Genomic DNA, 17,886 nt, shown 5'->3' with positions numbered 1-17,886 from the left:
TACCAGTCGGCACCAGGGTATTCGAGACATGGCTTCTAAGCATAGGATGATTTTCCTTGGGTAGGGGACATGTTCCATTTGGCACAGGAGGAGGGGCCCCCATAGGGGGTACAGGTGTGATCCTGCTAGAACTAGTATTGGATTTATGTATAGAATTCGTAAATTTCTTAGGTTTATGACTCTTTTTCTTGTTTTTACCATTATTTTGTGATACGACATCAGTATTAGTGTTACTCTGGCCTAGACCTGATTTAAATAACTGGGATGAACAAGAATGTATCTGTTTTTGATGAGTGGAGTGATCTCCTTTTACCTTTTTTATAGAAGTACCGGATAAATATCGTGGAGGGGGTGGACAATGCATAGTCATGAGGGAAGGGAGGGGAGGAAGAGAAGGGGGCAAGGGTGGGGAGGCATGGTCAATCAATTCTGCATGGTTATCAAAATATCTATTCTTATTTTTATATCTGTCATTCCATGAGAAGACAATATTATTGTTGTAGTCGTCTAAATCACGTCGGAATTTTCCCAACTTCGTGCAGATCAGGAAATTCTCTTTCCTTTTAGTATTCTGCTTAAGGGTACGAAGCCATCTACTGGGCAGCATAGTGGTTAATTCCATGATTTCATTGCTTAAGATTTGTACTTGGTGGACCATTTGGTCATATTTGGCAACTCTTTGTTCTATGATTACTTGGATCCATTTGTTAGTACAGAACTCAGAGATGGCATGCCATTCCTTAATATGTGGAATGTCCAAAAAGGAGCATTCCTTCATGATCCTGAGTCCCCTGGGGGTAAGTTAAGTTAAGTTACTACATCGTTTTGTTGTGCAATAAATTTTTGGCTTACTACAGTGGCGCCTGTTCTTTTCTATTGTTGCCAGCGGGATTTCCTGAGTTTAACCGCCAGTGCTGCCCTGAATGTTGGCCACTTGGACAGTCCTAAAAAGCACCCATCGGTCATCTTTTGTGTCTTTTTGGTGGATATTCCTTCCGGTAATTAGCGCCCAACACCCATCTCCTTAAGCTCCAGAAGCATAGTGATAGTTATGCTCCTGGCACTCAGAAAAAATGTAATCTGTAAATTAAAAGAGAAAAGTCCATGAGGTGGTATGCACCTCATTGGACTTAACCCCAACTAATCCAGCACATTTTGCAAAGTATCTGAATTCTTGGCGTTCCACTTTAAAGTGTTTTTCTACTTTTGCTGACAAGTTGGGATAACACCTACTTTGCATTTGCTACGTTTCCAATAACATAGCATAAATGTAAAAAAAAAATGTTCAAATGTAGCTGGTTACCTTTTTTAAGGGCTTATTGTGTGCATATTGTGTGCATATTGTACAGAGTGCAAGGGACAGGAAAGTGTAACACACAGAATAGCAGCAGAGCATATCGCACAGCATCATCCCAGGCTGTTTACACGTAGCACCGAGCAGCTAACCATACCTTACTCTATCCAAAACGGGAAAAAATGTTTTGGCTTTAGATATATTTTAATCCTTTGACTGCCAAGTACTTGTCCTATATATAGTACATGTCATGACAATCAGTGGGTTGAAACAAGCTCTCTTGTACAGCTGGCTCTTTACTGTAATGTAAAAAATGATGAAACAGCTAAAAAAATCAGCTTCATCACTACTACAGGATGTTGATGTGCAGAACCCCCCACACAGTCTCTTGGCTTGCCTGCTGTTTACGGGAGAAAGAAATTTGCAAAAACCTGCATTGGAGGATGATTCAGGAAAATCCATTCCTCGGTTCTTCCTATGTGCAGAAAAACCAGAAGTGCTCAGTTTAGAGCACTTCCAGGTTCACAGTGGTCAGTTCTTGGCTGACTTTGGCCAGAGGCTCTAAGTCCCAGATCTCCTTGGCCTCAGTGGCCTATTTCTCCAATAGTTCCACTTAGCAAATAATGAGTTCAGCTCAGAAAGGGACAAATCTTCAGTGGTTCCTTTCTTTCTGAGTCACCTAGTTATCTGCTAAGTGAAACTTTTCGAGGAATCAGAAGACTTATCATGTTCATCAGAGATAAAATTGTCTGCGGCTCTTGGGCATCATGAACACTGGGTGTGCAATACTCACTGGTAAGTACGAATCCATATACTATATTATGGGGTGCAATGAATAGAAAAAGTGGATCTTTATGATCATGCTAACCAGAACTTTAAGCTGAACTCTAGTACAAAAGTGCTATAAAGCGAATCACATTTTAGATCAGGGTTTCTCAACCAGTGTGCCGCGGCACACAGGTGTGCTTCGGCAGAATGACCCCAATTTGCAGCAATCCTATTAAAAAAAAATTTTCCTTGCAGCAATCTTATAAGAAAACCATTTTCTATTTGATTATAGCAGAAGGGACGGCTAAATTCCCTTCCCGCTGCCACATGCGCTCAGAAAGCTGCGCGGGCCTCGCGACCATGTCGTGCCAACCGATGACGTCATCGGTTTCTATGGGAGGATCGGCAAGCGCTTGTTGGGAGGTGAGAGCTTCTGCTGGCTGGCACGCTTTTTGAGTTCCAGCAGAGAAGAGGAATAACAGGAGGCTCTTCAGTGACTCTGGCTTTGTGAGTTATGAAATGACATGAGAATTACATGGATGGACTGTCATTAACTGTACCTGTTATTGCTTTCACTGATTTTTTTTTTTAAAGTAATATAATTATACATGGGTTTTAAATACTGTATTATTGATAATGGAAACTGCACTTCTTTTTTTATGTTGTATTCCGCTTGCACATCTGCTTCTGTTTGACCGCAGTGCAGGTGAATGCTGAATACAACATACAAAAAAGTGCAGTTTCCATTAAAGCGGTAGTATCCCGCTTTTTTCACTTTTACCTACAGGTAAGCCTATAATAGGCACGGTTTTAGGAGATATTTACAGTGCATGCAGCCGCTCGCGCGAGCGGCGCATGCGCTCTGAGGGTCCGGGGGGACCTTCAATTAACTTGCCGGAAAAATCACTCCCGCGCGCATGCGCGGGAGTGACGTCATCACGGCTCCGGCCAATCAGCGCGCCGGAGCCGTCTCTTCCGGCCAATCAGCGCGCCGGAGCCGCCGAACCCGCCGAACCCGGAAGAGACGACGAGGGATCATGGCAGCGCCCGCATCGATGTCCGGGGGTCCGTGTCGGGGCTTCGTTTTAAGGTAAGTTACACATAATGGGCTAGTATGCGATGCATACTAGCTCATTATGCCTTTGTCTTGCAGGTTTTTTTTTTTTATTTTATTTTTTATAGGATTTACAACCGCTTTAACAATAATACAGCATTTTAAACCCACATATCTTACCTAAGTAACAACTACATTTTTTCGACATTTTTGGTTGGTGTGCCTCGAGATTCTGCCAGATTGTAAAGGGTGCCTTGGCTGAAAAAAAAAGTTGAAAAACACTGTTTTAGATAACAAAGAGTACACATTTTGCGTGTATTGGTAGAGGACTTTGTCTGCACTATAACAGAAGACATATTTCTCAACCACAGCTTTATGGACCATTGGAGGACAATGGACCAATTTCTGCCAGTTGCTGGTCACCGTCACCTAGCTTAGTTAAAAGGTTGAAAGGATATCTAAAAGGAGAAACTCTTTGTAAAGGATACATTTTGTGAAACACATGTACCACAAGACTTAATTCTCTCAGAAATAAAACATTTTATTTATTAACAAAGGTATACACAATTTAAAAGTGATCACAAAAAGTTAATGCTATGCAAGATTTAGATTCTATACTTAAGTTGGTGAAATATTTGACTGTAGATATTGATGGAAGTAGATTGTATATTGCATTCTATCAAGTTGTTTATATGCTTTCTATGTTATAAGCAATTAGGCCATCCATAGAGAACCCAAGGTAAAAGGACACCCGCTCTATGCTTTTCCCGCTTCTCAGCTGTCCGAGATAAACTGGTCTCACCGGAATCTTTATCCCACCTTTACACTCCACATAGATCATGTTATCTTCAGCTCTTCCATTTACAAGAAGTAACAATTCTTTTGTTGCTTTTTCCTTCCAGATATCTCCACTCTGCCACAGGGAATTTAGATCGGATGTTGGAACAGGAAAGTGCTGATCAATTTTGCCTTTGTGAACTAGTCTTCCTAAGCCAGCATGTTTTCCGAGATAGAAATGAGCTATGGGCTGTTTGGCATGGCACATGTGCCGATACTGACCTCTGAAAGTTTTTCTCATAGAGATGATGTATTCCGCTATGCGTTTAGAGTCAGAATCCAACTGGTGAATGTTGTTGGGCCAGAACAGTAGTGAGGCCAAGAAGTAAGGTTCTGGAAATTTGTAATCCAGGCCGGAAAGCTGCAGAACCTCTATGAGATACCTTTTCAGTGTTTCAAAGGGTGCAACCAGTGTAGATTTTGGAGAGATACAATGAAGCACTATATTTGCCAAGATAAAATTTTGCTTGTCTCTCATAATGAATTTGTCTGTGCGATTCTGGAGTAAATATTTGTAGGCTTTGACTATGGCTTCCATGTTTTTATCTTCCTTTACATGATCCGTGAGATATTCCAGAATACCTGAGAACCTGTCTGCCTTTAACGACTGAAGGCCAACCCTGTAATCCTCAATACATCTTAAAGTGCCTCCCCGTTGTGTGTACGTTTCATCTGTAATCTGCATTAGATCGGTGTTACAGAAATTCCGTCTGTATTTTGTATAGTATTCTGAAATTTTTTCCCTTATTTTAAACTCCGTGCTTTCCTTTAGTATGTTTCGCTGTTTCAGATACACAAAATAGTCTTGAAAAAAATCAAAAGCATCTTTTAGATAAGTGTTCAGCTTAATCAAAAAAGATCTAAAATCACTGAGAATGCTATAAAACTCTTCATAATCTTCACTGACATTGTCGACGGAAATGTCCCATTTACCGGACAAGTATTGCATCAGGTGTTTTCTAGATAAAAAGTCTTTTGAATTGAACCATGGTAACTGTAGAAGTATATCTACTGTATAAAGGCAGACTTCAATCTGGCCAAGGTACCCTGCTGTATTGTACACCCGGTAGCGTCTAGCCTTTGTTGGTTCATATTCTTCTCTTTCTCTCTCAGTTTTTTCTGTTTGTTCCTGGCACTCCCTGAAGGCAATCGATGCATTTTCAGCTGTTTCCAGAAGGTTTTTTAGTGCTGGACCAGATACAGGGTTATCTTTGCTTAAAGCGTCCATCATTGATTTCAGTTGGGTCTTGTATATCTGACCAAGAGTATCTAAAATAAAGGAATTTGTTGGTGCAATTCGTTTTGCCTCCTTTGCCCAATGAAATGCATCTGAAAAATTTCTCTCTCGAATGTAGAAGTGTCTTGCTAATGCTTGAGAGATATAAGGGTTTTGGTTGAATCTCAATGCCCCCTCTTTCAGAACTGTTTCAACATACAAATTGCCTTCATGTTCTTGTATTTCTTCAATTAATGGAGAGAACAAAGTGTCTGTTTCATCACCGTGCTCCTTTCGATGCCTTGTTACCAGCATGCTTTGCATGTTTTGACACAGAATCTCTCTGCCAATTCCATTGCTATGGAAAACATTGGTGTCCAGCAAACTACGCATGATACTACTTCGTTGAATTTGGTATGTGTTCATTAATTCCTCTATACATTGTTTTGCAATCAGTGGATGACTTATCCGTAGACCTTCGTATCGTCCATATTCTTCCACCTCTGTGCGGAGCATTATGTTAAAATAAGCCCCCATTGTGTCTTCAATACTCTCATAACCCCAATATGTTTTCTTTGCTGTTATGCCAAGGAATTCTTCACACATTGATGCAGAAATTGTGGAATCCTTTACATATTTGTTTAACAGGGCTAGAATGGAAATGAGTTGGGCCTGCTTGCTTGCATTGTTTAATCCTTTTAGCATATTGCGTACCACATTTTCAATATACCTCTTGTCAAAATTGCTTTTCATGATCATGAACGAATAAAAATCATGTGGCTTCTCATACTTCTCCTCAATCTCTGTTAACTTTTTTTCAAAGGCTCTTCTCTCTTGGTCAGAAAGCTTATACGTTAGGGGAACACTGTCTGTACAATTAGATTTTGAGCTTTGCTCTGGGTTCTGGGATCTCATGCAATTCAAGATGATCACAACTGGCTTCTCAAATTTCATGTACCGTTCCGCAATTACAGACCGGATACAGTTCTGTAAAATAAAAACATTTTCTTCATCTTCATAATCATCCACAAGAAGTAACACAGGGTAATAATCTGTGCGATTGGGTGAACCAGAGACAGCTAAATTGATAACTTCCCCTGCAATGTCTGTAAAGCTATCAGTTTTTCGCTTTAATGTCGCACATCGAAATGTGTCTCGCAGTTCCCAGAGGACATGCATTGCAGTAGTGGTACCTCCACAGCCAGGGTGGTGAAACAATTTAATAATTTTTACACTTATTTGCTTGTCACATTTAGACCACCATTCAATCTGTTCCTTTAACTTTTTATGGATATCTCTTTCAATGAATGGACCTGTGTACTTTTTCAGTGAAAAGTAGAAGTTCCACCATGTGGCTTTGCCTCCTTTGTAAAAATGTTCTTCCTGAGCCTTTATAAAATCTCTAAATTTGGGCTCATTACTCTCCATCTCAGTGTCATGACACTCATTGGCACAAAGAATATTTAAAGAAGTCATTAGATCTTCATCTTTCCTGTGTAGTATGGTTGAAGATCCATTATGTGATGGCAAAAATCTGCTTGATGATCGGGTATCAGATTTCAGTTTTAAAATGGTCCCATTTACATTTTCAATGTCCAAGCTGTAGATGCACCTTTCTTCCATTTCCTCCTCATTTACTAGTCTAGTTTGCAAACCTCTCCAGCTTTGAAAAGATTGTTCGCTTTCACAAATGCACAGAATGTCTGTCATACCATTAAGCCCCTGGTAAAAGGCACTGAAGACTTCATTCATGGGGTCAACTGGGTCTTCAACAGTTGAAAGCAAAAGAAACACAACAAGGAATTTTCCTCTTTCCAAAACATCTTTCCTGATAAGAAAGGATACCAATTGTCTCACATCTGCTGCTTTTTCTTTTTGCCATAACTTGTAACATAAGGGTTTGTAGTCTTGACTCTCCTCAAAGTCCATTCTCCCATTACAAAAAATCCAAGCAGTCTTCTGATACAGTTTAAGTTCTTCCAGCTTTTCATTTGTGACATTGTCCATATTTTTGTATTGGCTCGGATCATGTAAACTAGGTTTCCGTTTTTCCTGGAAAGCTTTGCATAAACCATTGGTAATCGACTCTGGATCAAAGTCCAAAACTGCAAACCAAGGCACTTCATGCATGAAGTCTAAGTTTTTTGTTTGGCTTTCCTGAGATTTGTTCACAACCAGAATATACCATTTATAGTATGAGTTATCCAGGGTATCTCTATTTCCTGTTAGTAAACTCACAAGTTTGGAACCCTGTTCTTTGCTTTTCTTTAGATTTTTTCTTTGATTGCCTTCAGCTGTTTTTCGGGCTTCATCCCTTTCTTTTGTTTGAGTGTAAAATGAATTCAGTTCAGCCACATTGTATTGTACATTTGCCAGCATATCTTTGGAGCTCGCTCCATCTCTTAGAAAACAACATTTTTCTCTACTCTTTTTCCAGTTGTTGTCTTTGAAAACCTGTTCAAATGTATGAAAGATTTGTGAGTGACAATACGCATATGCAGAAACAACATCAACTTCTATAACAAACAAATCAGACTTTGTGTTGTCTTGACACAGTACTCGGACAAAACGGGGTGGACGAATACATTGTTTTGCCAAGTCCAATTGCTTTTCCTCAAAGTATTTGTTCATCATTTGATCTATGTAATTGACATATGTTTCACTGTTCTCAATGTGAACACCAATAATTTCTCCATGTGGCTTATCCCGCACTCCGAAATGGATAGTGCCATTGGTGCGGCCGTTCATGCATGCAGCAGCAAACCTAAAGACTTCGTTGCAAAATTTCATCTTTTTATCTTCTTTTGTAGCATTTTCTGTGTTGGTGAACTCCTTGTACTCATGTACTGGGTCAATGTAATTAGATGTCCCAGATTCAGGTGGAAGAAAATGATGCTGTGTATAACATTTATTTACAGGAGTGGAGTCAAAAGAGCATGGCGTTGTCTTTGAGGGACTATGAGAACATTCAGCAGGGACTGTGTTTGGATTTCCCAATTCTTTGGATGTATTCTCTGACTCTTCTTCTGTGGTATTTTTCCTTTCTTCTGGTGTGACATGTGTGCTCTTTTTGGATTTGGATTTTTTTGGCTTTGCCTCTGAACCTTGTTCTTTAACCCCTAGATTGCTCTGCTTGCCATCTTTGCAAATTTCATTGAGTTTTTTAAAGTGATGAACTATAAATGTAGCCGGACCATGCTTGATTCCCATCTCAATTAAGTCTTTTTTTGTTAATACTTTTAGGATCTCCCCTGTTACCTCTTGATTGTAAATAATGTCTCCAACAGATGAGTCCTGTTTCAGTTGTTTGGTGACCCAGAGCTTTACATGATCCTTTGTCCAGTCGTCCACATTTGGAGGCAGATTTAATGGTTTGTCCATTTTCAGATCTGTCATTTTCCTGGAAATTAAAATATTTGTTGTCAGAAAATATTCCATAACAGAGTATATGTTCTTTAAATGTATTTAAACTTTCATGTATTATATTTACTATGTGGTCAAGATCTGCACAACACACCCCAATTAAATTACTGTAGGTAAAACTGTGGCTGAGGAGAATCCCCTTCCTCTTTTGACCTATATTTTAGGCCTAACTCTAGGGATTTCCAACACTAATTCCTTCCGTTTGTTCCTCCTTATCCTCTTCCTTGGACATTTATCATTTGTTTATATGCCTCAAATTTAAATCTGGATTCTGCAAGATGGTTATATCCAGTGGATTGATATTCTCATGTGTATTATAGATGGTTTGAAACAATATTTTATCTGTATTATTATAGATTTCATGGTCAACAACTCATAATAGACCGAAGAGTATCTAGGCTATGTCTATGTGAAAGGATAATTTTTTACTCGCGCCTAGGTATTTTGTTTATTTAATATGACAAGGAAGCAGCAAGTATCAAAAGCACTAACTGGTATAGTTTGTGATCTCAAAATTGTGAAGGATGTAAGTACTGCGCTAACCTGGTGAATAACTTAAAGGAATAAAGTGCACGTGCAAACGTGTACCAATGCTTAATGTTAACTTATGCTGATATAATAAATAAAATATATAAATAGATATGATATAAAATATGCTGTGATAAATCACTAAAGAGCACGTGCAAACGTGTAAACAATCATAATATTGTTGCTGATGCTTTAAATTATGCTATAAAGTGTAGAATGCAAGAATAAATACACAAAAACGGTTCAAATATAAATAGTCCGTGAAGTGAACACAACTTAATAAAGTGCAGAAAAACGTGCTCAAAAAGTCTCTGGTGCAAGGATGGGGTCGTGCGTGACGGTGATCCTTTGGGTTCTATCACTCTGTGCCCAGGGGTAAGGTAGCACACTTACCAGAAGGTGTGGATTCCAATGGCGTACGCCAAAAGGAATCTAATACGCTTAAGCTGCTGCTCCCATGTATAGATAGGTGGGTGGACGATCTCCTTATGGATAGGGATGGACACTCGGCATGGAAGAAAAAAGGTAGAAGCTCCTCATAGTGTAAAAAGGTTTTCCTTTTATTGAACTCCAAAAAATGCACAAAACAATCTTCACATACAACGTCCTTAAAAAGTATCCATAAAATCCCCCGATTGGTACTGCAGCTGAACTTTAAAAACACTCCAAGGTGATAAAACCACTCCAAGTAAAACGTAGGTGACACAACAAAACCGAACTTGACCCAAAATAAGTGAGGTCAATGTAATAGAAGACCGCTGTTGAGCTCCTATGTTGCCTCGCGGCTGGATAGGACGCTGGCTCTCTCCGCTGTTTTCGCCGAACCCGGAAGTGTGAGTCTCGGCGTGCGGTCCAGCTACTGACTCAAAGCGAGGCAACGTGCGTGCCAACTTGACGCGTTTCGTCAGAGTGTGACGTCTTCGGAAGTGGCACGTACGTTGCGTTTCAGCTTGGTTATATACAGGAATGGTGACTCATTTCCGCTCCTTTTCCACCCGCTCATAATCCCCTTTCTTAACATATGAACCGGAAGCAATTCACTAAGTTCATAGTCTATACTTTAATTACTATTCTCTTTATACAATTGTGTTTTAAACATGTGTTGTATAGCAGGTGGAAATTGTTATTTATTAAATGAGGACTCGGCTAAAAGAAAATAAGTTAATTTGTATGCCGGCCACTATCAAGCTAGTTTTGATCCCCAGTGCAAATTTATATATGTACTATTGTGTAAGTTGCATACTATGCAGTATTGCAATAATAAGGTGCAAATGATTCAAAAAAATGTGCAAAACGGCTATGTTTCCGATATTCCAATATTGTGCAAAAAAACTAGTTATTTTCTGTGCAATGTGACAATATTATACACTTGTCCAGATCTGTGACAATATTAATACTATCCAGATCTATGAACCAATGTTTAGCTTCCGTTTACATTCATACCCTAAGTATTTCATATATACCCCAATATATAGGAAGATATATAACAATGAAGTGTGTGGACAAAAAACAAAAAACAAAACACAAAAATTGCATAAAGTACATGGTCATTTAGAGGAGTGTTCACCCCCCTGAATCAACATCTATTGACAATATCTGCTACATCCCATAAATCATAGTAAATGCTTATAAATACTACAGATCAATATATTAAAATCAATATTTTAAAATCAATAATTAGATAAAAAACAGTTAATGTCCAAATCTTTGTTCATTCCCCTCGGCTGTAAAGTATCTAGTTCACATATCCAAAAAGTTTCATTCTTTGATATGGCTATTTTTCTGTCTCCCCCTCTCCAGTGTGATTAAACTGTATCTATACCACCAAATTTTGCTAATGTGGGGTCTCTGTTGTGATGGGTTCTAAAATGCATGGAGAGACTATGTTTTTTGAAACCCTTTCTAATATTATTTAAGTGTTCCCCTATTCTAATGCTCAATTTTCTGGTTGTGCGTCCCACATATTGGAGGCCGCATGGACAGGTGACTATATAAGTTACATGAGTGGTAGCACATGTGATGAGTTTTTTAATTTGGTACTCTTTGGATGTAGTGTAGGATTTAAAGGAAGTTTGTTTCCTATTCTTTGCTTTAACTGTATTACATGCTTTACATTTTCTGCAAGCATAAAAACCTTTAAAATCTAGGAAGGTTGACCCCAACTTCTTGGGAGGGTCTGGGATGTTATGGACCAGTTTATCTCTCAAATTAGGTACTCTACGATATATGAATGCTGGTTTCGGGGGTAATATTGTTTTGAGAGTATTATCTCTCATCAATATGTGCCAATGACGTTTGATTACTTTCTCTAGTTGTTTATGATTTCTATGGTATTGTGTGATGAATGCTAGGTTAAAGTGGCTGGTGCTAGGTTGAATATTCTTGTCCTTATCTATTAGTAATGTTGTTCTATCCATCTTTCCAATGTCATCTCTCAATGTAACTAAAGCTTTCTCATTGTACCCCTTATCTATAAATCTGTTTATTATTGTGTTAGCTTGTTGCACATAGTCATTATCGTCTCTACAGTTCCTCCGCATTCTCAGCAGTTGTCCCTTGGGAATGGCTTTGATCCATCTCGGATGGTGACAACTGTGGGTGGGTATATACCCATTGCGGTCTGTACCTTTAAAAAAACTTTTGGTATAAAATTTCCCCTGTTTAAAATTGATAGTCAGATCTAAAAAATTAACTTCGTTTTTATCATATATACCGTAAAATTTATTTTATAGTTGTTAATATTCATGTCATGCATAAAAACTTTTAAAGCTTCCTCCGTTCCTGACCAAATAATAAAAATATCATCAATGTACCTTTTGTAGATTACAAGATCATTGATTTTTTTTTGAAAAATTTCCTCCTCCTCCCATTTACTGAGGAATATATTGGCTACACTGGGGGCATATTTAGCCCCCATGGCTACGCCTCTGTGTTGCCTATAGTATTGGCCCTCATGCCAGAAGTAATTGCTACCCATGGCGAGGTCCAGCATTTCACCTAGTAGAATTTGTTGGTCGTGTTTTAGGTCCGTTTTTTCTTTTAGAGCCCACATGACTGCTCCTAGGGCATCTGTTTGGTCAATATTGGTATACAACGACTCAACGTCTATTGTAGCCATAATTATATTGGAGGTGCCTTGTATTTCATTTAAGATATTAGTTAGTTGTTTACTGTCCCTCAAGTAAGCCGGGTAAGTCTGTGCTAGGGGCTGTAGGTGGAAGTCTAGGTATTCCCCTATTCTAGAAAAAATGGAATCTATTCCATTAATGATGGGTCTACCTGGTGGTGCTATAGTACTCTTATGTATTTTGGGGACTTGGTAGATGACGGGAAGTCTGGGGTGGTCCGGAATGAGGTATCTATATTCCTTTTTGGTCAATATGCCTCTTTTATGTGCCTTTTTCAATAATAATTTACATTTGCTTCTGTATTTATTGGTGGGGTTGTTTTTTAGTTTCTCATATGTAGCTATATCCTGCACCAGTCTATTTAGTTCTTGTTTGTACATATCCTTGGTTAAAATAACAATACCGCCCCCCTTATCAGCAGGGCGGATAACTATGTTTTTCCTTTTTTCTATTTGCTTGATGCCTTCCCATATGTCTTTCTTGGCCCTACCTTTATTCTTATTCACATCCTTTAAATCTTGGGCTACCATATTTTTAAAAGTTTCCGTAAAATGATTATTTGGGGGTTTGGGGTTAAAAGTTGATTTATTTTTAAGATGACTATGTTTAAAATCACTGTGGGGGGTTTTGGGAGGGTTTATATCTGGAGCCACATCATTTTCTTTCAAATGGTAATGTTTTTTAATGTTGACTTTCCTTATAAACTTTTGCAAGTCTATAAAGGTTTGGAACTCATTAAATTTATTATCTGGGGCGAATTTTAGTCCTTGGTCAAGGACCATGAGCTCTGTTTCAGTGAAGGTTTCACTGGTCAGGTTAAAAATCCCCTGACCTAGTGTTCCCTTTTTCTTTTTGAGGCGGCCCCCCCTGCATCCTCTCCTTCTCTGTCCCCCCTTCCATATTCTGGGTGTGGGGGTGGGGGTGGGGGTGGGTATTGTGAATGGGGGTAGGGTTGGTACCAGGGTTTCCCCCTTCCTCCCCTGCCCCTTCCTCAGTAGTTGGGATTCCAACCCCTGTTTCCTCTGTAATACTGGGGAGGACCTGGTGGGTTGCCATATCCCCTGTGTTGAAAATCCCGTGGGCCAGATTGAGTGGGATATTGCGGTTGCTGATAATTTTCCTGTCTCTCATTCCTATAAGGGCTATTGTGATACATGTTAGTTAATTGTTTCGGGGTTCTCACTAATTTTGGACCCCTTGGGGTATTGTTTTTCCTCTGGAGGCTCAGTGTTGTTGGTCTTATTGGGGAATTTCTGTTTTCCTCTTGTGGATCCTGTTGGTCCCTAGCTGGGGATGAGTCTCTGGAGGTAGCCTGTGGTTCCTCCAGTAATTCCTGCCATTTATAGACTAATTTACTCTGATAGTCTTTAATGTCTCTTTGATATTTTTTTATCTTTTTGTTTTGTGTGTCCCTGTCTAATTTGTCTAAAAATTCTTTAAGATGTTTATATCTCTCTTTATATTCCGTTGATTGTGCGTGTGGTTCTAATTGTCCTTTTATGTTTTTAATTTTTTCTTTTATAACTCCCAATTTATTCTTGCGTCTAGTTACTATTAATTCCAGAAGTTTGGTTTCACTAGCTTTAAAAAAGTTATACCAATCTTCTTCTAACTTTTTATCTTCAATGCCATCATTGGGAGCTAAGTCCCACCTCAAGCGTCTGGGTGTGATATCCTCCTTTATGTATTTTTCTAAAGTAGTGATATCCCACCAGGTGCGAATCTGTTTGTCCATATTGTTTTTTAACGTTTTAAACAGTTGTTCCAAATTAGGAATTTTTGTTTCGACTTGTCCTCCTGAGAACAACAAGTCCACATCTATTTTTTTGGTGTCAGCATATTCAAAAATACAATACGTATCCATGGCTGCGTGTATCAAATAGTCCCCCTGTGTTGGACGGGGGTCTAATGTATAGATGAAAGGATAATTTTTTACTCGCGCCTAGGTATTTTGTTTATTTAATATGACAAGGAAGCAGCAAGTATCAAAAGCACTAACTGGTATAGTTTGTGATCTCAAAATTGTGAAGGATGTAAGTACTGCGCTAACCTGGTGAATAACTTAAAGGAATAAAGTGCACATGCAAACGTGTACCAATGCTAAATATGCCCCCAGTGTAGCCAATATATTCCTCAGTAAATGGGAGGAGGAGGAAATTTTTCAAAAAAACATCAATGATCTTGTAATCTACAAAAGGTACATTGATGATATTTTTATTATTTGGTCAGGAACGGAGGAAGCTTTAAAAGTTTTTATGCATGACATGAATATTAACAACTATAAAATAAATTTTACGGGTATATATGATAAAAACGAAGTTAATTTTTTAGATCTGACTATCAATTTTAAACAGGGAAAATTTTATACCAAAAGTTTTTTTTAAGGTACAGACCGCAATGGGTATATACCCACCCACAGTTGTCACCATCCGAGATGGATCAAAGCCATTCCCAAGGGACAACTGCTGAGAATGCGGAGGAACTGTAGAGACGATAATGACTATGTGCAACAAGCTAACACAATAATAAACAGATTTATAGATAAGGGGTACAATGAGAAAGCTTTAGTTACATTGAGAGATGACATTGGAAAGATGGATAGAACAACATTACTAATAGATAAGGACAAGAATATTCAACCTAGCACCAGCCACTTTAACCTAGCATTCATCACACAATACCATAGAAATCATAAACAACTAGAGAAAGTAATCAAACGTCATTGGCACATATTGATGAGAGATAATACTCTCAAAACAATATTACCCCCGAAACCAGCGTTCATATATCGTAGAGTACCTAATTTGAGAGATAAACTGGTCCATAACATCCCAGACCCTCCCAAGAAGTTGGGGTCAACCTTCCTAGATTTTAAAGGTTTTTATGCTTGCAGAAAATGTAAAGCATGTAATACAGTTAAAGCAAAGAATAGGAAACAAACTTCCTTTAAATCCTACACTACATCCAAAGAGTACCAAATTAAAAAACTCATCACATGTGCTACCACTCATGTAACTTATATAGTCACCTGTCCATGCGGCCTCCAATATGTGGGACGCACGACCAGAAAATTGAGCATTAGAATAGGGGAACACTTAAATAATATTAGAAAGGGTTTCAAAAAACATAGTCTCTCCATGCATTTTAGAACCCATCACAACAGAGACCCCACATTAGCAAAATTTTGTGGCATAGATACAGTTGAATCACACTGGAGAGGGGGGAGACAGAAAAATAGCCATATCAAAGAATGAAACTTTTTGGATATGTGAACTAAATACTTTACAGCCGAGGGGAATGAACAAAGATTTGGACATTAACTGTTTTTTATCTAATTATTGATTTTAAAATATTGATTTTAATATATTGATCTGTAGTATTTATAAGCATTTACTATGATTTATGGGATGTAGCAGATATTGTCAATAGATGGTGATTCAGGGGGGTGAACACCCCTCTAAATGACCATGTACTTTATGCAATTTTTGTGTTTTGTTTTTTGTCCACACACTTTATTGTTATATATCTTCCTATATATTGGGGTATATATGAAATACTTAGGGTATGAATGTAAACGGAAGCTAAACATTGGTTCATAGATCTGGATAGTATTAATATTGTCACAGATCTGGACAAGTGTATAATATTGTCACATTGCACAGAAAATAACTAGTTTTTTTGCACAATATTGGAATATCGGAAACATAGCCGTTTTGCACATTTTTTGAATCATTTGCACCTTATTATTGCAATACTGCATAGTATGCAACTTACACAATAGTACATATATAAATTTGCACTGGGGATCAAAACTAGCTTGATAGTGGCCGGCATACAAATTAACTTATTTTCTTTTATCCGAGTCCTCATTTAATAAATAACAATTTCCACCTGCTATACAACACATGTTTAAAACACAATTGTATAAAGAGAATAGTAATAAAGTATAGACTATGAACTTAGTGAATTGCTTCCGGTTCATATGTTAAGAAAGGGGATTATGAGCGGGTGAAAAAGGAGCGGAAATGAGTCACCATTCCTGTATATAACCAAGCTGAAACGCAACGTACGTGCCACTTCCGAAGACGTCACACTCTGACGAAACGCGTCAAGTTGGCACGCACGTTGCCTCGCTTTGAGTCAGTAGCTGGACCGCACGCCGAGACTCACACTTCCGGCTTCGGCGAAAACAGCGGAGAGAGCCAGTGTCCTATCCAGCCGCGAGGCAACATAGGAGCTCAACAGCAGTCTTCTATTACATTGACCCCACTTATTTTGGGTCAAGTTCGGTTTTGTTGTGTCACCCACGTTTTACTTGGAGTGGTTTTATCACCTTGGAGTGTTTTTAAAGTTCAGCTGCAGTACCGATCGGGGGATTTTATGGATACTTTTTAAGGACGTTGTATGTGAAGATTGTTTTGTGCATTTTTTGGAGTTCAATAAAAGGAAAACCTTTTTACACTATGAGGAGCTTCTACCTTTTTTCTTCCATGCCGAGTGTCCATCCCTATCCATAAGGAGATCGTCCACCCACCTATCTATACATGGGAGCAGCAGCTTAAGCGTATTAGATTCCTTTTGGCGTACGCCTTTGGAATCCACACCTTCTGGTAAGTGTGCTACCTTACCCCTGGGCACAGAGTGATATGTCTATGTAATAAGACTTGAGTAGAAAATTCCTTCCACAGCTAGTAATTTGCATCTGTCTCCTAATTTTTGTAATCTTTTTAAATTGTAGAAATAAAAAGTTTAAAAAAATGTGGTGGAAATTAAAAGTTAATATGTTTTGGATAGGAATGTAATTTGTTTTTATTTTTGACATCCAATAAGCCTTTCTATTTACATCCACTTAAAAAAAAGTAAAATACCAAATTAAATTGTATCTGTACTGTTGACTAATATAACATATAAAAGACATCTATATATAGGTATAGACAATAAGATCTTAGTTGGATTAAACAATAACTCCTAGCAATTTTTTTAAAATTGTCTTTAATTTTTAAAGTTAATGTTTTTGAATGGGGAAATTAACTTGGCATATGACAAAGGCAAAATAAGACATCAAAGGATTGTTCATGTTTAGTGTTTTAAATAAAAATTCCAGACAAAATGTATTTTTAATTTTGCCTGTTTTTTTTTTTTTTTTTGTCTATGACCTCTTTCGGTAGATTTTCCCTCACTTTCATGCAGCCCTATGGACAGGCGGGTGTGAACGGGCTTAGGTCAGTTTTCCAATTTAGTGAACTGGATCGGAGGTAACCTGATGTAAACGAACAGCAGAGCCCATTTTCACCTGGCCGCCCATGTCACAGATCTCCCGCTGATCAGAGTGGGCTTAGCTCCGTGTGAAAGGGCCCTCAGGCCCCCAACTCATAGATGATATGAGTGCAAATCAGGGTGCTGGACTACAAGGGCGTTTAGCCTGACAACAGGTCAGACAAAATGAATAGATTACCTGCTTCAAAGAAACCTCTAATTAAAAATTGAGATGCCTAAAGAAATCATACCATACCTATAAAGTACTTCAGTTTGTCATGCAGACATTGCTGTTCTGAAACTCCTCTTTTGTGGGTAATGTGACGATTCTGGAACACAACTGCTTGTGATGCTGGACCTCCACTGTAGATTCTGCCATCTC

The 17,886-nt window shown here is 38.5% G+C and overlaps 1 protein-coding gene across 1 annotated transcript in view; it reads right to left on the bottom strand.

Annotated features, from left to right (window-relative positions):
* Positions 1 to 3,688: 3,688 nt before the first annotated feature.
* Positions 3,689 to 17,886, bottom strand: part of LOC309555572 (uncharacterized protein) — a 70,490-nt gene continuing 56,292 nt past the window's right edge. Inside the window, exon 3 of the mRNA XM_082257632.1 lies at positions 3,689 to 8,569. Within this exon, the coding sequence (XP_082113758.1) occupies positions 3,805 to 8,569 (4,765 nt within the window). The 3' untranslated portion in view covers positions 3,689 to 3,804. The remainder of the gene's footprint in view (positions 8,570 to 17,886) is intronic.

This window comes from Pelophylax lessonae (assembly GCF_965119305.1).
Source record: "Pelophylax lessonae genome assembly, chromosome: 5".
Taxonomy (NCBI): domain Eukaryota; kingdom Metazoa; phylum Chordata; class Amphibia; order Anura; family Ranidae; genus Pelophylax; species Pelophylax lessonae.
Note: the sequence above shows the minus strand (reverse complement) of the source record. Positions and strands in the feature narration are given on the sequence as shown.